Source organism: Aptenodytes patagonicus, chromosome W (assembly GCF_965638725.1).
Source record: "Aptenodytes patagonicus chromosome W, bAptPat1.pri.cur, whole genome shotgun sequence".
Classification (NCBI taxonomy): Eukaryota; Metazoa; Chordata; class Aves; order Sphenisciformes; family Spheniscidae; genus Aptenodytes; species Aptenodytes patagonicus.
Window position 1 is genome coordinate 40,897,585 of NC_134981.1, and position 24,183 is coordinate 40,921,767.

General features: G+C 47.6%; 1 protein-coding gene across 2 annotated transcripts in view; it reads right to left on the minus strand.

Annotated features, from left to right (window-relative positions):
- Positions 1–24,183, minus strand: part of LOC143171941 (uncharacterized protein KIAA1958-like) — a 45,169-nt gene that overhangs the window by 18,448 nt on the left and 2,538 nt on the right. The window contains exon 2 of one of the 2 annotated variants that reach the window (XM_076361128.1): positions 1,286–1,306. The exons of the other annotated variant lie outside the window; for it this stretch is intronic. Coding sequence (XP_076217243.1) covers positions 1,286–1,306 — 21 coding nt within the window. The remainder of the gene's footprint in view (positions 1–1,285; positions 1,307–24,183) is intronic. 2 annotated transcript variants of the gene reach the window in all.

Below are 24,183 nucleotides of genomic sequence, written 5' to 3' on the forward strand. Positions count from 1 at the left end.
CCAGAGCCTTATACTTCTGTGGGTCTGACGTGCCAGGCCACCGAATCCACACAGTCCAGTAAACCCGGTTGTCCCTTTTCTCCACCTGGCTGGAGGCAGGGCCCCTCTAATCCTCATCACAGTACTCATTTCTCATTTCTTGTACGTACGGGTCAGAAGTTTCTTCATTAAGATCAAGAGTAAGATCAGCCCTTCTACTCTCTCTGGGGAACTGCCCGCTGGAAACTGGAGCAGCAATTTTCCTGGAAGAACCTCTTTCTGTGATTGTTTTCCCTTGCAATTCGCGTACCCGTGCCCCTAGGGCTGCGGTAGGTTTTCCATCCCACTTCCTCATGTCCTCTCCGTGGTCACGCAGATAAAACCATAGGGTGCCCCGTGGTGTGTACCCTTTATATTCTCTCTCTTGAGCAAAAGAACGCTTACTTCTAATAGCCGAGATACTGGTCCGTACAGGTGAGGAGTAGGACCTATCCTCTCTGAGTTGCTGGATCTCCCGGGACAGTTTTTCGGACAGTTTCTCCACAGCCGAGACGATGGAGGAAGAAAGACTTTCCTCGTATTGCCGGAGTTGACCAGCCAATTCATCCACTGTTTGTTCCTCTCCATCTTTCCAGGTCATCACTGCCAATGAATTGGCGTATGACGATGGTGAGCTCCTTATAAACTTCCGCCACATGGGTCGTGTGCACTTGACTTCGTCTGGATCTTTGGATAGTTGTTCATTGTTCAGGTCACCATAAATCACCTCCAGCACAGCTAATTCTCTCAGAAACTGGATACCCTTCTCCATGGTGGCCCACTTGCTTGGGCGACATATGACATCTTCCTTAAAGGGATACCTTTCCTTCACGCTTGACAAGAGTCGCCTCCAAAGGCTGAGGATACGTGTCCCTTTTCCAATTGCTTTATCAATGCCCCCTTCCCTAGAAAGGGATCCCAGCTGCTTGGCTTCCCTACCCTCTAATTCCAGGCTACTGGCCCCATTATCCCAGCATCGGAGCAGCCAGGTGACAATATGCTCACCTGGACAACGGCTGAAATCTTTTCGTATATCTCGCAGCTCACTCAGGGATAGAGATCGGGTGGTCACTGCCTCGTTTATGAGTTCTTCCTCTTCCTCCTCCCCGATCAGCGGCCGGCTCTCCTCCTCCCGTTCTCGTGATGGCCCTTCTCCAGGGTACTCGTACAGTTCTTCCTCCGGTTCCCTTTTAGAAGAAGCTTCTTCCTCCCTTACTAAACGAGCCGACTTCCGCTTCCAAAATTTCTTCTTGTGTACAGGGGCGACTGATACCGGCACAGGCTGGTTCTTTGGTTCAGCCACAGGGCCTGTTGCCGGGGTTGGAGTGGTCGCAGTGCATGTCGCCGGGGTTGGAGTGGCCGCAGTGCAAGTGCATGTCACCAGAGTCTGAGTGGCCGCAGGGCCTGTCGCCGGGGTTGGAGTGGCCACAGTGCAAGTGCATGTCACCGGAGTCTGAGTGGCCGCAGGGCCTGTCGCCGGGGTTGGAGTGGCCACAGTGCAAGTGCATGTCACTGGAGTCTGAGTGGCCGTAGGGCCTGTTGCTGGGGTTGGAGTGGCCACAGTGCACGTGCATGTCACCGGAGTCTGAGTGGCCGCAGGGCCTGTTGCCGGGGTCTGAGTGACCGCAGTGCATGTCGCCAGGGTCTGAGTGGCCTCAGTGCATGTCGCCAGGGTCTGAGTGGCCGCAGTGCATGTCGCCGGGGTCTGAGTGGCTGCAGTGCATGTCGCCGGGATTAGCGTGGCCGCAGTGCATGTCGCCGGGGTCTGAGTGGCCGCAGTGCATGTCGCCGGGGTCTGAGTGGCTGCAGTGCATGTCGCTGGGGTTGGAGTGGCCGTAGTGCGTGTTGCCCGGGTTTGAGTGGCCGCAGGGCCTGTTGCCGGGGTCTGAGTGGCTGCACGGCCTGTCGCTGGGGTCGGAGTGGCCACAGGGCGCGTTGCCCGGGTCTGAGTGGCCGCAGTGCGTGTCGTTTTACTGTCAGAGCCAGAGACCTTCCCTTCCCTTTGAGGGCACTGAATGGTGTTGAACAGGGCTCGGTAGGCATGGGCCAGGCCCCAGCACGTTGCAATGAGCTGCATCTCTCTGGAGTTGCCAGGGTGACAGCATACTTTGTCCAAATATTCTACTAACTTTTCAGGATTCTGCAGTTGCTCAGGGGTGAAGTTCCAAAACACTGGGGGTGCCCATTGGCCTAGGTACTTGCCCATCTTGTCCCACACACCCTGCCACTCATAATTATTCAGCCTTGGGGCAGATCTCTGGATGATATTCTTAAATTGCTTACCAACTTTAGACAAAACCGAAACAGTATTCCCAAGAAGTATTAATAGAAGTATCTTAACTGCCCAAGGATGTTCAAAATACTGAAAAGTTACTGTAATGAAGGAGGAAACATTATAGAAGAAGGTAGTGACCCTGCCATTCTGTATTTCCTCCGTAAAAAAACTCTCAGAAAAGTTACTGCAATTGCTAGTTGTCTCCACGAAATGATCTCCGTGGTACAGTAACGGCTTCATTGCGAAGTTTACATACCACACTAACGTCAAGGTCAATGTTCTAAAAACAAACCTCACAAGCGAGACATTACTATTCACTGCAGACCACAGCAAACTGCAAAACCCAACACCAATCTTTAACATGTACAGCAGGAAAAAGAGCGCGATGCAGATTATACAAATCAATATCGAGAACAGAGAAACCAACATTGTGACCCACAACTACTAACAGATATAAGTTCTTTAATACGCTCCGGTTAACCTGTTATTATCTCAAACCCTTCGAGCCCCACGTTGGGCGCCAAAAAGGACTGTCGTGGTTTAACTTCAGTCGGCAACTAAGCACCACGCAGCCGCTCGCTCATTCCCCCCGCCACCCGGTGGGATGGGGGAGAGAATTGGAAGAGCACAAGTTAGAAAAACTCGTGGGTTGAGATAAAAACAGTTTAATAATTGAAATAAAATGATAATAATAATAATATGATAATAATAATAATAATAATACACAAAGCAAGTGATGCACAGTACAATTGCTCACCACCCGCCGACCGATGCCCAGCCAGTCCCCGAGCAGCGGCCCCCCCCGGCCAGCTTTCCCCAGTTTATGTACTGAGCATGACGTCACATGGTATGGAATGTCCCTTTGGCCAGTTTGGCTGTGCCCCCTCCCAGCTTCTTGTGCACCTCCAGCCTTCTCAGTCGGTAGAACATGGGAAGCTGAAAAGTCCTTGGCTAGTGTAAGCATTACCTAGCAACAACTAAAACATCGGTGCGTTATCAACTTTGTTCTCATCCTAAATCCAAAACACTGTACCAGCTACTAGAAAAGAAATTAACTCTATCCCTGCCGAAACCAGGACATACGGAATAAAGGGCAGAGATTGTTCTTGTTTTGGCTGGGATAGAGAGAATTTTCTTCATAGTAGCTTGAATGGTGCTATGTTTTGGATTTGTGATGGAAACAGTGTTGATAACACACCGATGTTTTAGCTATTACTGAACAGTGCTGGCACAGTGTCAAGGCCTTTTCTATTTCTCACTCTGCCCCACCAGCAAGTAAGCTGAGGGTGCACAAGAAGTTGGGAGGGGACAGCTGACCCCAAAATGACCAAAGGGATATTCCACACCATATGACATCACTCTCGGCAGTCAGGGAAAAGAAGGAGGAAGGGGAGACACAGCTAACAGAAGCAGAAAACAGATGTAGCAGTTTGTGCAGCAATCTCTGCATTTTTCTTTGGGAGCTTCTAGATCTTCTGGGGACAGGATCATCAGGGAACTCCTATGAAACCTCTAAGAAACTTGAGGTTTCCTGCTGCTGTCAGGTAAGGACAAGGTAAGGGGAGCTAAAAGGGTGTGGACCCAAGGAAGCTCTAGCAGCTTCTAACAAGCTTGGTCAGCCGCCCTTGACCCAGGGTGCCTGGAGCCTTTGTTGCAGCTACACCCTGATTAGGGAGGGTCAAGCACCTGCTTAGCAAGTGCCAGGCAGAGGCCTCTATAAAAGCCACGCCCAGTGCAGCAGCTTATACAAAAAGTTGCAAAGAAGGGGTTTTCCTTTTAATTCAAACCAGCGTAAGTGTTTTCACTTGTGGTGATGATACACCACAGGGCAGTTTCCCTGGCAGGTTTTGGAGCAGCTGCCCCTGCTATGGCAGAGGCTTTGATGCAGGCAGACCTTCAGATAGCGGATACAGCCCCGTGATTTCCAGGTTGCAGGGAGTGCCTGGAGCCTCTCTCTGAGGCCAGGAGAGATGGCCCTCTGTCCTGCAGGAGGTGTGCTGTCTTGGAGGAGCTGTGTTACTAAGTGGAGGAGTTATGGGAGGAAGTAAGCAGGCTGCGCAGCATCAGAGAAGATGAAAGGGAGATAGACGGGATCTTCTCTGAGACACGACAGCTTGAAGAGCCCCAGACCCTAACTGCAGTAGAGACACAGGCAGTGTCCACCCCTAGTACTAAGGTAAGTGCAACCTCTGGAGAACGGGAAGGATGGAAGCTGGGGACTTGTGGCACCAAGAGGAAGGCTTCTGCCCCACCTAAGGGCTTACAGCTACAAAATAGGTTCACCACCCTCAAAGGTGAAGAGAAGCCAGATGTGCTTTCAAGCAAAGGATCTGGGCCACCTCACCCTAAACCATGCAAGACCACCAGGAAGAAGCAGCGAGTGATAGTAGTGGGTGACTCCCTGCTGCAGGGGACAGAGGCTCCCATCTGCCTACCTGACCTATCAACAAGAGAGGTTTGCTGCTGGCTGGGGGCCTGGATCTGGGATGTTGTGGAGGGACTGCCTAAGTTTGTCTGGCCCTCTGACTACTACCCGCTGCTGTTCTTCCATGTGGGCACCAATGATACTGCCAGGGGCAACCTGGAGAGTATCAAAAGTGACTACAGAGCTCTGGAGGTGGCAGTTAAGGGCATGAGGGCCCAGGTGGCGTTCTTCTCAATCCTGCCGGTGAGGGGAAAGGGTGTGAGGAGGAGGGCACTGATAATGCATGTCAACAATTGGTTCTGGAACTGGTGTCAGCAACAGGGTTTCAGTTTCTATGACCATGGGACCCAGTTTGCAGATCAGCGTCTGCTTGGGAGAGGTGGGATCGACCTCACTAAGCGGGGCAAAGGTATCTTTGCCAGTAGGATGGCTAACCTGGTAAGGAGGGCTTTAAACTAGGAACGATGGGGGAGGGAGAGAGTTACTAGCAGCCCTGTGAGGGAGTGTCAGACAGGGTTGATAAGCAAAGGGCCTGGAGTAATGTGACAGGAAGGGATCACAAAATCAAAAAAACAGGACTCAAGCAGCGTCACGTCCAGCATTTGCACGTAAGCAAGGAAGTACCTACAAGGCACCATTATGGAGGAATCCCCAAAAGCCTTTCTGGGAAATTGGTATGCTAGGGTGCCTCTGACCTGGTAAGGAGGGCTTTAAACTAGGAATGATGGGAGAGGGGCCCTGGATCCCAGTCTCCTCAGTTGCTGGCTCCTGGACATATGAGCCCCCGAGGCCACAGCCCTACTCCAGTTGTTAGTACAAACCATTATGCATGCACAGCTGGCAGCTACTGGGCAGACCGAGTGTCTGAGCCCAGCTTCTGGAGGGATCCACCTTGTATATATGTATATATGTTCTCACTAGTGGACCTCCATCTTGCTCAGCCAGAGAGGAGAGCAGGATGAGGCCGTTGGCGCTGTCTGTGTTTGCGTGAGTGTTCTGAGTGTCTGTCTGTGTTGCTCTTTGTGGCTGGCCATGTATATATGTGTGCTCTGTGTGGGTGTGCCTGCTGGGAATACGCCTTCAGTCTCGTTACTGATTGGACCTGGGGACATGGAGCGGCAGCAGCCTCACCTCTCTCGGGCTGTTGGATCCAGCATGATATATTTTCTTCTAACACACATCATCTTAAGGATTTGACTTTATTGGTAGCCAATTACTCTTCTGAATCATAAAGCAAATCGGAGAACAAGAATTTCATATCTGGCTTTAAAAAAAAACCCTCACACACATGCACACTATTTAATACTTCGGAAGACAACATTTAAAAACCAGCAACCAAATAAACACTAAAATGAATAGGCACCAAAAGAAAGATAGCTTTCCTCTAAAGAAAGTAGCAACTAAAGTTTTCAGCTTGCAGTGGTAAGACAGTTTCCAAAAGGAAAAATTCTCTTTTACATTGTCCAATGTATAAGAGGGTTTACTTTGCTTTTAACTTTTCCAAAGGAGTTAAAAGTTCACTTTCTAATTATGAGAGATACCTGATACTTTAAGTATTTCCAAGTTGGCAAGCACTCCTTCCTAGAATAAAATCTGCATTTCCTGTATTAAATTTAAAAAATGCTTTACTTGTTTAAAGAATAAAAAATACATATCACATCCTTAAATAACCAGGAATCTGCCCATCCTCTGTTGAGAAAGTCTGAATTCCTAAATATAAAATTAATAGGAGAAAGAAAACTCCCCTTCCACATACTACTGTTAAGTTTCCCTCCACAGAACAAAATAATCCCACCACATATATGGGAGGAAAAATGAGGGGTAAGGAAAGGAGAAGGATATTGTTTATTTTTTCAAATTTTGGTTGGGGTGTGTGTGTGTGTGTGTGTGTGTAAATTCTAGTGATAAATAAGACTCCTTATATGAAGAGTACACAATGCCAGCAAACAAATGAAGAGTTTCTGTGATGTAAACACAAAACACCTGTAGTGATCCTAAATGGGTCAGGAATAAAGAGAAGACAGGTAAGGGTGATGTTCTAGTCAATGTCTGCTACAGGCTACCTGACTAGGAAGAACAAGTGGATCAGGCCCTCTACAGACAGCTAGGAGCAGCTGCATGTTCAGAGGTCCTGGTCCTTATGGGGGTCTTCAACAACCCTGATATCTGCTGGAGGGACAATACAGCAGGGCATAAGCAATCCAGGGAGGTTCCTGGACTGCGTAGATGACAACTTCCTGACCCAAGTGATAGAGGAGCCAACGAGGAGAGGTGCTTTGCTGGATGTCATACTCGCCAACAAGGAGGGGCTCGTTGGGGATCTGAAGGTTGAAGGCAGCCTTGGCTGCAGCGATCATGAGATAGCGGAGTTCAGGATCCCGAGAGGAGGGAGGAGAACAAAAAGCAGAATCACAACCCTGGATTTCAGGAGAATAGACTTTGGCATCTTCAAAGATCTGCTTGGAAGAGTCCTGTGGGAAAAGGCCCTGGAGGGAAGAGGGACCCATGAAATCTGGTTAATATTCAAGGATCACCTCCAATCTCAAGGAGTAGGAAGTCAGGCAAAAATGCCAGGAGGCCTGTGTGGATGAACGAGGAGCTCCTGGCCAAACCCAAACACAAAAAGGAAGCATACAGATGGTGGAAGCAAGGATGAGTAACCTGGGAGGAAGACAGAAACATTCTCTGAGCGTGCAGGGATGAGGTTAGGAAAGATAAAGCCCAAATGGAATTGAATCTGGCCAGGGATGTCAATGGCAACAAGAAGGGCTTCTGTAAGTACATAGGCGACAAAAGGCAGAATAGGGAAAATGTGGGCCCATTGCTGAATGGGGCAGGGGCCCTGGTGACACAGGACATGGAAAAGGCTGAGGTATGAATTTAGTATGAATTTCAGTCTTTACTGGCAAAACTGGCCTTCAGGAATCCCAGGCCCCAGAGACCAGGGGGAAAATCTGGTTTTCACTTGTGGTGATGATACACCACAGGGCAGTTTCCCTGGCAGGTTTTGGAGCAGCTGCCCCTGCTATGGCAGAGGCTTTGATGCAGGCAGACCTTCAGATAGTGGATACAGCCCTACATAAAAACTAACGTTTTCAGCACATATATTACTCACAACTCAGTTTAGGAGAAACTGATATGGGTTAGTATCTGTGGAAATCAGAACAGTTAAATAGAGGCATCTAATTATGCCTTGGGATCCTATCTTTGGTGACCCAAATTGGTAAATTATTTCCTAAAATGAATTTATTTCTGTCCAAATAAGCATCACACAGAAAAACACAATAAAGCCACAGTCCACTGATGTTAGCCAATATTAGCAGAACTGTATTGGGTCTGATTGGGATGGAGTTAACTTTTCCCATAGCAGCCCTCATAGTGCTGTGCTTTGTAGTTGTAGCTAGAAAGGTGTTGATAACACACCAATGTTTTGGCTACTGCTGAGCAGTGCTCCCACAGCATCAAGGCTGTCTCTCCAACACCGCCCCTCCCCCAAAGACCAGTAGGCTGGGGGTGGGCAAGAATTTGGGAGGGGACATAGCCAGGACAGCTGACCCAAACTGACCAAAGGGATATTCCGTACCATATGATGTCTGCTCAGCAATAAAAGCTAAGAGAAAGGAGGAGGAGAGGGGGTATTTGTTATTAAGGCATTTCTCTTCCAGAGCAACCGCTACGCGTACTGAAGCCCTACTTCCTGGGAAGTGGCTGGACATCGCCTGCTGATGGGAAGTAAAGAATAAATCTTTTCTTTTCCTTTCCTTCTGTGTGCGGCCTTTGCCTTTTCTTTATTAAACTGCCTTTATCTTGATCCACGAGTTCTTTTTCATCATATTTTCTCCCCCCTATCCTGCTGAGGAGGGGGAGTGATAGAGCAGCTTGGTGGGCACCTGGTAGGCAGCCAAGGTCAACCCACCACAGTCCTTTCTTTGTCACCCAATGTAGGGCCCGAGGCAACGGCAGTTTTTTATTAAGCGTGCTATGGCTATAGTAGTTATTAAGTTGCAAGCTTCTGTGCGGGTCACGGAGTTTCCTGAATGTACAGCTTTTCTCTGAGCTGAGCTTGGGAATATATTAGTACAAACAATGGCTGTGCGCTTTGCCCTGGCATTGATGCCCTTACTGTGCTGGGGGAGCTATCTTTTGGAGAGGATGAGGGAATACACCTCCCGCTTCCTGACCGGGACTGATATGGGTGGTTTTATTATGCAGGCTCCCGAGGTCCTTGTTCACCCTTACGTGAGCTGTTTAATACTACTAATTAACACAGTCAGCTTATTATCAAGTATGTGGAATCTGGTGTCATCCTGGCATAAGAGGAGACAACTTTTGGGTGAGGCCATACTAAATGTGCCCCGAGGCAGACAGTCCCTGGGTGGCAGGGTGTGTGGAAGGATTTGGGCAGGTGCCTAGGGCGGTTATCACCTCCCATAGCTTGGGATTTTACACCTGAACAGGCAAGTAATCCTGGTAAACTGACATTCCACGTGATAGAAGGGTGCCTTGCCTACCCCAATGAAAACCAGCAGCTTCTAGCACTGTACTGAGGCTTGGCCTGTGCCTATAGAGCCACACTTCAGTAGTATCAGAGGACTGTGGTTAAGGCAGGGACCCAAACCACCTCTGAGAAGACCTTGACTGAGACCGGGATGCAAACTGCATCTGAGGACATGATAGTAGAGACAGGGACCCAAACTGCATCTGATGACACCATGGTTGAGATAGGGACCCAAACAACAACTACAGTAATTGCCCCAGTAGTGAAAAAGAAACAGTGGACAAGGAGGTCAACGGGTCCATATCATCAATTAGTAAGGGAGGAGGAAGAAGAGGAAAGGTTTGATCAAGAAGCTGGTCCTTCGGCAAAGAAATGGGAGGAAGGAGTGAGAGAAATCAGACAGGAAGCGGAAACTACCCAGTCCCTGACCTCATCAGAACTTTGAGACATGTGGAAAGATTACAACCGCCAGCCAGGTGAGTGGATTGCTGCTTGGCTACTCCGATGCTGGGATAGCGGGGCCAACAGTCAGCAATTGGAAGATAAGGAAGCCCAACAGCTGGGATCCCTTGCTAGGAACCGGGGAATCGAGAGAGGAATTGGAAAAGAGGCAGCAGTTTGCAGTCTCTGGAGACGGCTCCTGTCAAGTGTGAGGGCAAGATATCTGTTCAAAGATATTGTGAACTACCCAGGAAATTGGTCTACCGCTGAGGAAGGCATCCAGTACCTGAGAGAATTAGCGGTGCTGGAAGACATCTACAGTGACCTAGACAACGATGAGGTCTCCAAAGGTCCGGATGACATCCTGTGCACATGGGCCATGTGAAGGAAGGTGATTCAAAATGCCCCAGCGTCATATTCTAACAGCTTGGCAACAATGTATTGCCCGGATATGGATACACCAACTGTGGAGAAAGCATCTTCCTGGTTCCAAAGCTTTGAAGAAAATCTCTGTCCCTCCTCATCCCTACGGGCCAGCGCATTGGCTGTCAGGAGTGCCCCAAGAAGTCAGTCCCGTCCTGCCTTGCTCAGAGGGAAAGGGAGCCCCAGGCGCATGCTGCATGGCACCCTCTGGTTCTTTTTGCGTGACCAGAGGGAGGATATGAGGAAGTGGGATGGTGAACCCACCTTTAAGCAGGAAGCCCGTGTATGCGAACTGAGGGGGAAGACAGCTGCTAAGAAGGGGCCACTCAAGAAGGCTGTCAGCTTAGCTGCTGTAGAGACACAAGAAGGCAATCAGTGATCTCCCAGACATAGAAGAAGGACTGAGATCACCTCCCTTCATCCTAGTGAGGAGACCTCTGGTCTGGAACTGCAAGGGTCAGACAGTGAATACTCTGACCAGGAACAGGAATAGAGGGTGCCTGCCTTCAGCCAGGAGGAGGAAAGGGATGACTGGGTGTCGTGGTTTAATTTCAGTCGGCAACTAAGCACCACGCAGCCGCTCGCTCACTCCCCCCCACCCGGTGGGATGGGGGAGAGAATTGGAAGAGCACAAGTTAGAAAAACTCGTGGGTTGAGATAAAAACAGTTTAATAATTGAAATAAAATGATAATAATAATAATATGATAATAATAATACACAAAACAAGTGATGCACAGTACAATTGCTCACCACCCGCTGACCGATGCCCAGCCAGTCCCCGAGCAGCGGCCCCCCCGGCCAGCTTTCCCCAGTTTATGTACTGAGCATGACGTCACATGGTATGGAATGTCCCTTTGGCCAGTTTGGCTGTGCCCCCTCCCAGCTTCTTGTGCACCTCCAGCCTTCTCAGTCAGTAGAGCATGGGAAACTAAAAAGTCCTTGGCTAGTGTAAGCATTACCTAGCAACAACTAAAACACCGGTGCGTTATCAACTTTGTTCTCATCCTAAATCCAAAACACTGTACCAGCTACTAGAAAGGAAATTAACTCTATCCCTGCCGAAACGAGGACACTGGGTATACTGGACTGTGTGGATTCAATGGCCTGGCACATCAGACCCACAAAAGTATAAGGCTTTGGTAGACACTGGTGCACGGTGTATGCTGGGGTCATCAGGGTAATGGGGCACGGAACCCATCTGGATCTCTGGAGTGACAGGGGGATGCCAACAGTTGTCTGTATTGGAGGCTGAGGTGAGCTTAACAGGGGACAAGTGGGAAAAGCACCCCATTGTGACCGGCCCAGAGGCCCCTTGTATGCTTGGCATAGACTACCTCAGTAGAGGGTACTTCAAGGACCCAAAGGGGTACCGATTGGCTTTTCATATAGCCACTGTGAACACAGAGAAGATCAACCAGCTGTCTACCCTGCCTGGCCCCTCGGAAGATCCCTTCATTATGGGATTGCTGCGAGTTGAAGAACAGCAGGTGCCAATTGCTACCAGGACGGTGCACCAGCGGCAATATCGCACCAACTGAGACTCCCTGGCTGCCATCCATGAGCTGATTCATCACTTGGAGAGCCAAGGAGTGATCAGCAAGACTCATTCACCCTTTAATAGTCCCATATGGCCAGTGCAAAAGTCTGACGGAGGGTGGAGGTTAACAGTAGACTATCATGGCCTGAATGAAGTCACGCCACCGCTGAGTGCTGCTGTACCAGACATGCTAGAGCTCCAATACAAACTGGAGTCAAAGGCAGCCAAGTGGTATGCTATCATTGACATTGCCAATGTGTTTTTTCCAATCCCTTTGGCAGCAGAATGCAGGCCACAGTTTGCTTTCACATGGAGGGGTGTCCAGTACACCTGGAATCGACTGCCCCAGGGGTGGAAGCAGAGTACTACCATTTGTCATGGACTGATCCAAACTGCACTGGAAAAGGGTGATGCCCCTGAACATCTGCAATACATTGATGACATCATCATGTGGGGCAACAGGGCAGAAGAAGTATCTGAGAAGGGAAAAAGAGTGATTCAGATTCTTCTGAAAGATGGTTTTGCCATAAAAAGAAGCAAGGTCAAAGGGCCTGCACAGGAGATCCAGTTTTTAGGAATAAAATGGCAAGATGGACGTCGTCATGTCCCTATGGATGTGATCAACAAGACAACAACTATGTCCCCACCAGCTAACAAGAAAGAAACTGTCCTGGTTTCGTCAGGGATAGAGTTAATTTCCTTCCTAGTAGCTGGTACAGTGTTTTGGATTTAGGATGAGAACAAAGTTGATAACGCACCGATGTTTTAGTTGTTGCTAAATAGTGGTTACACTAAGTCAAGGACTTTTCAGTTTCCTATGCACTACCTACTGAGAAGGCTGGAGGTGCACAAGAAGCTGGGAGGGGGCACAGCCAAACTGGCCAAAGGGACATTCCATACCATGTGACGTCATGCTCAGTACATAAACTGGGGAAAGCTGGCCGGGGGGGGCCGCTGCTCGGGGACTGGCTGGGCATCGGTCGGCGGGTGGTGAGCAATTGTACTGTGCATCACTTGCTTTGTGTATTATTATTATTATTGTTATTATTCTTTTATTTCAATTATTAAACTGTTTTTATCTCAACCCACGAGTTTTTCTAACTTGTGCTCTTCCAATTCTCTCCCCCATCCCACCGGGGTCAGGGGGGAGTGAGCGAGCGGCTGCATGGTACTCAGTTGCCGACTGAGGTTAAACCACAACAGTCCTTTTTGGTGCCCAACGTGGGGCACGAAGGGTTTGAGATAACAACAGATTAACCGGAGTGTATTAAGGAACTTATATCTGTTAACAGTTGTGGGTCACAATGTTGGTTTCTCTGTTCTCGATATTGATTGGTCTAATCTGCATCGTGCTCGTTTTTTTGCTGTACATGTTAAAGATTGGTGTTGGGTTTTGCAGTTTGCTGTTGTCTGCAGTGATTAGTGATGTCTCGCTTGTGAGGTTTGTTTTTAGAATATTGACCTTGGTCTTAATTTGGTATGTGAATTTCGCAATGAAGCCATTGCTTCATTGCTATGGATACATTACTATGGATACCACTTCGTGGAGATAACTAGCAATTGCAGTAACTTTTCTGAGAGATTTTACGGAGAAAATACAGAATGGCAGTGTCACTACCTTCTTCTGTGATGTTTCCTCCTTCATTACAGTAACTTTTCAGTATTTTGAACAGCCTTGGGTAGTTAAGATACTTCTATTGGTATTTCTTTAGAATATTGTTTCGGTTTTGTCTAAAGTTAATAAGCAATTTAAGAATATCATCCAGAGATCTGCCCCAAGGCTGAATAATTATGAGTGGCAGGGTGTGTGGGATAAGATGGGCAAGCACCTAGGCCAATGGGCACCCCCAGTGTTTTGGAACTTCACCCCTGAGCAACTGCAGAATCCTGAAAAGTTAGTAGAATATTTGGAAAAAGTATGCTGTCACCCTGGAAACTCCAGAGAGATGCAGATCATTGCAACGTGCTGGGGCCTGGCCCATGCCTACCGAGCCCTGTTCAACACCATTCAGTGCCCTCAAAGGGAAGAGAAGGTCTCTGGATCTGATGATAAAATGACATGCACTGCGGCCTCTCAGACCCCGGCAACAGGCCGTGCAGCCACTCAGACCCCGGCAACAGGCCCTGCGGCTGAACCAAAGAGCCAACCTGTGCCGGTATCAGTTGCCCCTATACACAAGAAGAAATCTTGGAAGCGGAAGTCGGCTCGTTTAGTAAGGGAGGAAGAAACTTCTTCTAAAAGGGAGCCAGAGGAAGAACTGTACGAATACCCTGGAGAAGGGCCATCACGAGAACGGGAGGAGGAGAGCCGGCCGCTGATCGGGGAGGAGGAAGAGGAAGAACTCATAAACGAGGCAGTGACCACCTGATCTCTATCCCTGAGTGAGCTGCGAGATATACGAAAAGATTTTAGCCGTCGTCCAGGTGAGCATATTGTCACCTGGCTGCTCCGATGCTGGGGTAATGGGGCCAGTAGCCTGGAATTAGAGGGTAGGGAAGCCAAGCAGCTGGGATCCCTTTCTAGGGAAGGGGGCATTGACAAAGCAATTGGAAAAGGGACACGAGTCCTCAGCCTTTGGAGGCGACTCTTGTCAAGCGTGAAGGAAAGGTATCCCTTTAAGGAAGATGTCATATGTCGCCCAAGCAAGTGGGCCACCATGGAGAAGGGTATCCAGTTTCTGAGAGAATTAGCTGTGCTGGAGGTGATTTATGGTGACCTGAACAATGAACAACTATCCAAAGATCCAGACGAAGTCAAGTGCACACGACCCATGTGGCGGAAGTTTATAAGGAGCTCACCATCGTCATATGCCAATTCATTGGCAGTGATGACCTGGAAAGATGGAGAGGAACAAACAGTGGATGAATTGGCTGGTCAACTCCGGCAATACGAGGAAAGTCTTTCTTCCTCCCTCGTCTCGGCTGTGGAGAAACTGTCCGAAAAACTGTCCCGGGAGATCCAGCAACTCAGAGAGGATAGGTCCTACTCCTCACCTGTACGGACCAGTATCTCGGCTATTAGAAGTAAGCGTTCTTTTGCTCAAGAGAGAGAATATAAAGGGTACACACCACGGGGCACCCTATGGTTTTACCTGCGTGACCACGGAGAGGACATGAGGAAGTGGGATGGAAAACCTACTGCAGCCCTAGGGGCACGGGTACGTGAATTGCAAGGGAAAACAATCACAGAAAGAGGTTCTTCCAGGAAAATTGCTGCTCCAGTTTCCAGCGGGCAGTTCCCCAGAGAGAGTAGAAGGGCTGATCTTACTCCTGATCTTAATGAAGAAACTTCTGACTCGTACGTACAAGAAATGAGAAATGAGTACTGTGATGAGGATTAGAGGGGCCCTGCCTCCAGCCAGGGGGAGGAAAGGGACAACCGGGTTTACTGGACTGTGTGGATTCAGTGGCCTGGCACGTCAGACCCACAGAAGTATAAGGCTCTGGTAGACACCGGTGCACAGTGTACCCTAATGCCATCAAGCTACAAAGGGGCAGAACCCATCTGTATTTCTGGGGTGACGGGGGGATCCCAACAGCTAACTGTATTGGAGGCTGAAGTGAGCCTAACTGGGAATGGGTGGCAGAAGCACCCCATTGTGACTGGCCCAGAGGCTCCGTGCATCCTTGGCATAGACTACCTCAGGAGAGGGTATTTCAAGGACCCAAAAGGGTACCGGTGGGCTTTTGGTATAGCTGCCTTGGAGACGGAAGAAATTAAACAGCTGTCCACCTTGCCTGGTCTTTCGGAGGACCCCTCTGTTGTGGGGTTACTGAAGGTCGAAGACCAACAAGTGCCAAATGCTACCACCACAGTGCACCAGCGGCAATATCGCACCAACCGAGACTCCATGGTTCCCATCCATGAGCTGATTCGTCGACTGGAGAGCCAAGGAGTAATCAGCAAGATGGGAATGATATCTCTGTGTGTGTGTGTGTATATAAAAAAAAAAACAAAACAGGAAAAGGGGTGGTGATTGTACTGGAAAGTATGAGACTTGAGCATGACGTAGATGGTATAGAATAAGGGGTGGATATTGTCCTGGTTTCGGCAGGGGTAGAGTTAATTTCCTTCTTAGTAGCTGGTACAGTGCTGTGGTTTGGATTTAGGACGAGAACAATGTTGATAACACACCAATGTTTTAGTTGTTGCTAAGTAGTGGTTACATTAAGTCAAGGACTTTTCAGCTTCCCATGCTCTACCGACTGAGAAGGCTGGAGGTGCACAAGAAGCTTGAAGGGGTGCACAGCCAAACTGGCCAAAGAAACATTCCATACCATGTGACGTCATGCTCAGTACATAAACTGGGGAAAGCTGGCTGGGGGGGCCGCTGCTTGGGTACTGGCTGGGCATCAGTTGGCGGGTGGTGAGCAATTGCACTGTGCATCACTTACTTTGTGTATTATTATTATTATTATATTATTATTGTTATTGTTATTATCATTTTATTTCAATTATTAAACTGTTTTTATCTCAACCCACGAGTTTTTCTCACTTCTACTCTTCCAATTGTCTCCCTCATCCCACTGGGGGAGGAGGGGGGGAGGAGTGAGCGAGCAGCTGTATGGTACTCAGTTGCCGACTGAGGTTAAACCACAACAGAAACAGAAGCTTTCCTAGGCCTTGTGGGATTCTGGTGAATGCATATTCCAGGTTATAGTCAGCTTGTGAGCCCTCTCCATCAAGTGACCCGAAAGAAGAACTTTTTTGAGTGGGGCCTTGAGCAGCAACAAGCCTTTGAACAGATCAAGCAGGAGATAGCTCGTGCGGTAGCTCTTGGGCCCATCTGTACAGGACCAGCTGTGCAAAATGTACTCTACACTGCAGCTGGGGAGCATGGCCTCACCTGGAGCCTCTGGCAGAAAACATCAGGAGAAACTTAATATCGACCTCTAGGTTTTGGAGCCGGGGGTATCAAGGATAACTACACGCACTACACCCTGTCTGAAAAAGTGATACTGGCAGCATATGAGGGGGTTCAAGCCACTTCAGAAGTTGTTGGTAGAGAAGCATATCTCCTCTTGGCACTGCGATTGCCCATGCTACACTGGATGTTCAAAGGAACCATCCCCTCTACACATCACGCAACCAGTGCTACATGGAGTAAGTGGGTAGCGCTGATCACGCAATGAGCTCGACTGGGGAAACCCACCCACCCAGGAATCCTGGAAGAGATCATGGACTGGCCAGAAGGCAGAGATTCTGAAGCATCGCCTGAGGAGGTGGCTCGTGCCCAAGAGGCACCACCATATAATGAGTTATCAGACGATGAAAGGCATTATGCTTTGTTTACCAATGGATCCTGTAATGCTGTAGGAAACCATAGGAAGTGGAAAGCTGCTGTGTGGAGTCCCACATGAGAAGTCGTTGAAGCCACTGAAGGAGAAGGTGAGTCAAGTCAGTTTGCAGAAGTGAAAGCCATCCAACTAGCCCTAGAGATTGCTGAACGAGAAAAGTGGCCAGTACTCTCTCTCTATACTGACTCCTGGATGGTGGCTAATGCCCTACGGGGGTGGCTACAGCAGTGGAAGAAGACCAATTGGCAGCGCAGGGGTAAACCCATCTGGGCTGCTGCATTGTGGCAGGACATCGCTGCCCGGGTAGAAAATATCGCTCTAAAGGTACGTCATGTAGGTGCTCACATGCCCAAAAGCCTCCCCGCTGAAGAACATTGAAACAATGAATAGGTGAACAAGGCTGTCAAAATTGAAGTGGCTCAGGTGGACCTGGACTCGGAGCATAAGGGTGAGCTATTTGTAGCTCAATGGGCCCATGAAACATTGGGACATCTAGGGAGAGATGCAACATACAGATGGGCTCGTGATGGAGGGGTGGACCTGACCATGGAGGCCATCACACAGGTCACTCATGAGTGTGAAACGTGCCACAGTCAAGCAAGCTACATGAGTAAAGTGTGGGGAAGTAATCGATTCCGTACTCATATGACCCTTGATTAAACAAGAAATCATTACTGATGACCCACAAGGGGATAATCCTCAGAGAAGGGATACTACTAAAGTTCGAGACTTTAGTACAGATGATTTGCAAAAACTTCAGATAACATTCCAAAAGTGACCTGGAGAGTCAATAGTTAAATGGTTGTACTGCCTCTGGCATAATAAAGCAGCAGGAATACCTCTGTCTGCCAACTTAGATTTAGGTCCTGGAATTTTTCTCACCATCAGAAGCAATGTTACCCCAACCTTATGGAATCTACAATTCCTTGGCAGGGTTTCGATGAATTGCAGGAAGCATTATTACAAGCAGCTACTGTAACCTTATTACATCCAGCCAAAGCTGCAGGTGACGAACCTAGTCCTTGGGACATTCCTGCTACATCCTCTCATTTACGACCTGTTGGGAAAGGAGCTAAAGGATCGGGGAAATTAGTCTTTATGCAAATACGCCAGGGTTTGCCTGCAGAAACTCCTTTTTCACAAGCGCTCCTACAAACTGCTACGGAAATGCAGGAACTAAGTCCTGAGTCCCCCATGCGAAGGGAGCGACACAGGGTCCCAACTGCCTTGGTCCCACCTGAAAGTCAAACCAGTACTTCACACAACCATCAGGCCAATTTGAATAAACAATCTAATGCCACTAGGAGACTTTCTAAACAAACTGAAAGTCTTAAACAAACTGAAAGTGAGCGATCTGAGTGAAACAAGTGGCGGTGTGCCTGCATAAATCTAGGGTGCAGCTGCAAATTGCTCCATGGTTTGCCTACCGAAAAACTAAAATGGCTAGTGAAAGAAAGAGGAAAGGAGAAAAAGTCATCTACATTTTTGCCTAGTGCTCCTCCTATACAGGGAAATCCCTTCCAACCACAAAAATATCCTGACTTGTCTCCTATCAAAAAACAGTATCGGGGAAACTAGACAAGGGGCTCGGACTGGCAGAGGTACAAGTGGCCCTACCTTCTGCTACCCGAGGACTGTGGGTCATAGTAAATGATAAATTAAAAACTGATTTGCTCATAGATATTGGAACACAACTGTCCACAATTAAAGCAGAATCATGTCCTGGAGCCATTCCTCTGAAACATCAGAAAATATTAGTAACTGCGGTGAATGGAGTGGTGGTTCCTTATCCAATTGTTAAAGTAAAATTGGAACTTCCTTTTGGTTGTCCCAGACAATATCAGATGCTATTAGGAAACCTAAATATACTAGGAATGGATATTCTGCAAGGCAAAAGCTGGGTACAGTGTAACACTAAATGGGCTATCGGAAAAATTGATGAAGAAACATTGCCAAAGCCCACAGCAATAAATCTTTTACAAACTGCTCCAGCTTTACCACCCTCTACCATTACTCACACTAAACAGTATTCCATACCCTCTGAGGCACACAAACCTGTAACTGCTTTAATTCAAGATCTTCTCAAACACAGTATCATAGAAGAAAAACTCGCCTTTTAATTCTCCATTATGGCCTGTTAAGAAACCTAATGGAAAGTGGCAAGTCACAAGAGACTATTGTGGCTTGAATAGCCACACAGGGCCATTAACTGCTGCAGTACCTTCAATCCTGGATATAGTTCAAGAATTAGAAAACAATGCTTTTCCCTGGATGGCTACTTTAGATGTTAAAGATGTTTTTTATGGTACCCATCGAACCTGAGGATAAGGAACGGTTTGCCTTTACTTGGAAGGATTTGCAATATACTTTTACTTGGCTCCCTCAGTGATTTAAACACTCCCCCACTATAGCTCATTCCACCCTAGCTAAAGAATTACGCAACTGCCCATTACCCCCTGATATAACTTTATTGCAGTATATCAATGATATTTCAATAGGAGACCCTACTGAAGAAACAGTCCATGAAGCTGCTACAAAAGTTTGGGAACACCTAACTCAATTAGGACTGGAAATACCATCCAAAAAATGACAGGGCCCCAGTCAGGAGATCACTTTTTTGGGGACCAGATACATAGGGGGTAGTCAGTTCCAACCTCAACACTTGATACCTTACTAAAGATGTCTTCCCCCGAAGACAAGAAATCTTTGCAAGAGTGTTTAGGCTCACTAGGGTTTTGGAGGGATCATATTCCATTGTTTGCACAAATGGCTCCATGTCGTGGTTTAACCCCAGCCGGCAACTAAGCATCGGAAGATGTAAAAATGAGAAAACTCGTGGGTTGAGATAAAGACAGTTTAATAGGTAAAGCAAAAGCCGCACACGCAAGCAAAGCAAAACAAGGAATTCATTCACTACTTCCCATTGGCAGGCAGGTATTCAGCCATCTCCAGGAAAGCAGGGCTCCATCATGCGGAACGGTTACTTGGGAAGACAAACGCCATCACTCTCAATGTCCCCCCCTTCCTTCTTCTTCCCCCAGCTTTATATGCTGAGCATGACGTCATATGGTATGGGATATCCCTTTGGTCAGTTGGGGTCAGCTGTCCCGGCTGTGTCCCCTCCCAACTTCTTGTGCACCCCCAGCCTACTTGCTGGTGGGGCAGTATGAGAAGCAGAAAAGGCCTTGACTCTGTGTAAGCACTGCTCAGAAATAACTAAAACATTGGTGTGTTATCAACACTGCTTCCAGCACAAATCCAAAGCATAGCCCCATACTAGCTACTATGAAGAAAATTAACTCTACCCCAGCCAAAACCAGCACATTCTACCACTGTATAATTTACTTAAGAAAAATCAAATCTGGGAATGGACTTCCAGTCATGAAGCCGCACTGCGCACTCTAGTGGAGGAAGTTCAGATATACCAATCATTAGGTCCCATTCATCCTACTGCTCCATTTCATTTACATCTCACAGTGGGAGAACATGGTCACGGATATGGCCTATGGCAAGAAGGTGGTGCTCAGTGCCCCTACCCTATTAAATTTGGGTCACATAGTTGGCAAGGTTCCCAACATAATTATACCTCATATGAAAAGGTGCTTATGGCTGCTTATACTGCTCTTAAGGAAACAGAAAACCTTACTATAAATCATACAGTCACTTTACATACCCCTCTTCCTATTCTTAAAGTTATTATTGAAGGATGAGAATTACCCTTGGGGGTGGCCCAGAAGTCTACCATTCAACAGTGGGCACTTTATATCCATCATCATGCCATCCTCCCAGGAAATGATTGTTCAGGAAGGGCCCTCCCTGAAACCATAACTCGAATAGGACTGTCTCAGGAATATGAGAGGGATGCACCATCCACTCCTATACAAGATGCCCCCGCTTTTGATCCCAGTAATACTTTAGGAGTATGGTTTACAGATGGAAGTTCCCATTTGAAAAATGGTATTTGGTTTGGTAAAGCTGCAGCCATTTCAGCAGATAGGAAAGCAGAGTTAACTGCAGAAATAAAAGGTTCCACCCAATTAGCTGAGTTACTAGATGTTACACGAGCTTTTGAAGCCAGAGCTAACACAGTCTATACTGATTCCTATGCTGTATGGGCTGGAGCTATCCAATGGCTTGGAAATTGGCAATGACACGACTGGCAAGTAGGGAAAAGAGAAGTTTGGGGACGCATGTATTGGGAAAAATTATACCAATATTAGCTCTGTTCCATCCCCTTCAAATAGGGCATGTATCCACCCACCAAAATGCTAACACTAAGGAATCTCAGCTCAATGCTAAAGCTGACTGACTAGCTCTAATTAATATTGCTATAGATCCTGATTCTACTAAATGGAATTGATTAGCCCACTGGCTGCATACTTCGTTAGGGCATACTGGCACAGATGATTTACTTAAACAAGCACATATGAGGGGGTGACCACTAACAACTTGACAAGCGTGTGATTTGATTTCCAGCTGTGAGATGTGTGCAGAAATCCAAAAACACTGCAAGAAAGGACAGACCTTTGCTAATCTAGGAGACGGTAAAGTCCCCTGGCAAATTGATTACATTGGACCTCTCCCTCGAACACCCGAGGGGTGGCTTTATATCCTTACTGAAGTTGAAATAATATCAGGCTTAGGGAAAGTTTTTCCTTGCAGGAAAGCTGATGGTCTTTCCACTGTGGCGGGATTTAATCGGTGGTTTGCTAATACTCCCATGCCTTCTTCTGTGCAGTCTGATGATGGCTCTCATTTCAAAAATAAAATTGTACAAGAATGGTGTGAATGTAACGGAGTCATGTGGGTTTTCCATCTGCCCTACAGACCCCAAAGCAATGGCATGGTTGAGAGATGGAACGGTTTACTAAAACGAGCTCTAGGGCAAAATTTATATACAGGAAAATGGGGTAAAGCCCTACCTGAAGCTGTTTGACACTTAAATAACTGGCAGACACTCACCAGATGCCTGATAGAACGAGCTCATTTTCCTGCTCTCCAACCCACAAAACCTTTGAAACCCTCATTGTCAACCTGTCATTTTTCTCAGGGTGACACTGTTCTTATTGACCACCCTTCGATGGGTAAAATATCTGTCACTTTACTAACTCCCCGAGAAAAGGGCGCATGGAAAACTGTTTCTAAATGGGGACTCCCTCTAACTATCACTGAGGCTTGGACAATTTCCAAGACCAGATAATTTTATTATTCTTTTAGGTAATGAACCATACCTGGACGAATTCTTCGGCCTGAATAAACCCAGAATGCACCCGAGGAATCATCACTTTACCTTTGTGGAAATTCCAACTGCAGGAAAATGATGATCACAGCACCCATTGCATTGTACTTATCCTTATTTGTACCCTGTTGTCCTGGTTCCGGCAGGGATAGAGTTAATTTCCTTCCAAGTAGCTGGTACAGTGTTTTGGATTTAGGATGAGAACAAAGTTGATAACGCACCGATGTTTTAGTTGTTGCTAGGTAATGCTTACACTAGCCAAGGACTTTTTAGTTTCCCATGCTCTACCGACTGAGAAGGCTGGAGGTGCACAAGAAGCTGGGAGGGGGCACAGCCAAACTGGCCAAAGGGACATTCCATACCATGTGACGTCATGCTCAGTACATAAACTGGGAAAGCTGGCCGGGGGGGGCCGCTGCTCGGGGACTGGCTGGGCATCGGTCGGCGGGTGGTGAGCAATTGTACTGTGCATCACTTGCTTTGTGTATTATTATTATTATCATATTATTATTATTATCATTTTATTTCAATTATTAAACTGTTTTTATCTCAACCCACGAGTTTTTTCTCACTTGTGCTCTTCCAATTCTCTCCCCCATCCCACCGGGGTCGGGGGGGAGTGAGCGAGCGGCTGCGTGGTGCTTAGTTGCCAACTGAGATTAAACCACGACACCTGTTTTTCCTTATTTCATGACTGGAACAATAATCGTGTCATTCAGTTCATGATCATTATCTCGCAAATGGGTAATGAATCAAACTGCTGTATTGTTTATACCACCCTCAATCTTCAGATACTAATTCTGGATGATTAGCTGAACCTGTTCCTGAAACACCTTGGTACCAATCTAAATTAGCATGCTCACTTCCCAACCCTCTATCTTATCAAACTCAACCTTTTAAGGCACATTCTTATGATAAAACCCCATGGTGCATACAGTGCCTGAACATACAAATTCAAACCACAGCTCTGTAATGTTCGTGCAAAGCCTGACCTTGCTTCCAGAGATCATACCATTTCTTTTTCCTCTTGATCTTCACGAGGAGTTTCCTGTTCAGCCAAGCTGGTCTTCTGCCCCGCTTGCTTGACTTTTGACACAATGGGATTGCCTGCTCCTGTGCTTCTAAAACGTGGTTCTTAAAAGCTGACCAGCACTCGTGGACTCCTAAGCCCTCAAAGGCAGATTCCCAGGGGACACTGCTAAGTAGCTCCCTGAATAGCTTAAAGTTTGCTCTCTTGAAGTCCAGGGTAGCAAGTCTGCTGACCTTTTTTCTCATTACATCAAAAAATTTTAAACTCAGCCATTTCATGATCACTGTGGCCAAGACAGCCACCTACCATCACATCCCCCACGAGTCCTTCTCTATTCACAAATAGCAAGTCTAGGAGGGCATCTTTCCTAGTTGGCTCACTGAGTACCTGTGACAAGAAGTTACCTCCCACAAACTTCAAGAATTTCCAAGACCTGCTTGTCACAGCAGTATGGTATTCCCAGTTGATGTCTGGGAAGTTGAAATCTCCCATGAGGACAAGGGCTACCGATCCAGGGAGTTCTCCTAATTGCCTATAGAATAACTCATCAGTGCTAACATCCTGGCTGGGCAATCGGTAGTAGACACCCACTACAACATCTCCTTTGTTTTCCATCCCCCTAATCCTCACCCGGAGGCTCTCCACCACATCATCGTTAACTGTAAGGGCTGTACAGTCAAACCTCTCCCTTACATACAGTGCAACTCCTCCACCTCACCTGCCCTGCCTGCTGAACAGCCTGTAGCCCTCCATCCCAGCACTCCAGTCGTGGGGCTCATTCCACCAAGTCTCACTAATACCAATGATATCGTAGCTCTGGGAGCTGACCAACACTTCCAGGTCATCCTGCTTGTTTCTCATGCCATGTGTGTTGGTGTACAAGCATTTCAGATGTGCTCCTGAGCCCTCTGTGCTCCCAGGAGCATTGTAAATGTTCCCACTAGCATTGCCACCCTCAGGCGATGCCATGCCATATAAAATGACAATCTAATGAAATT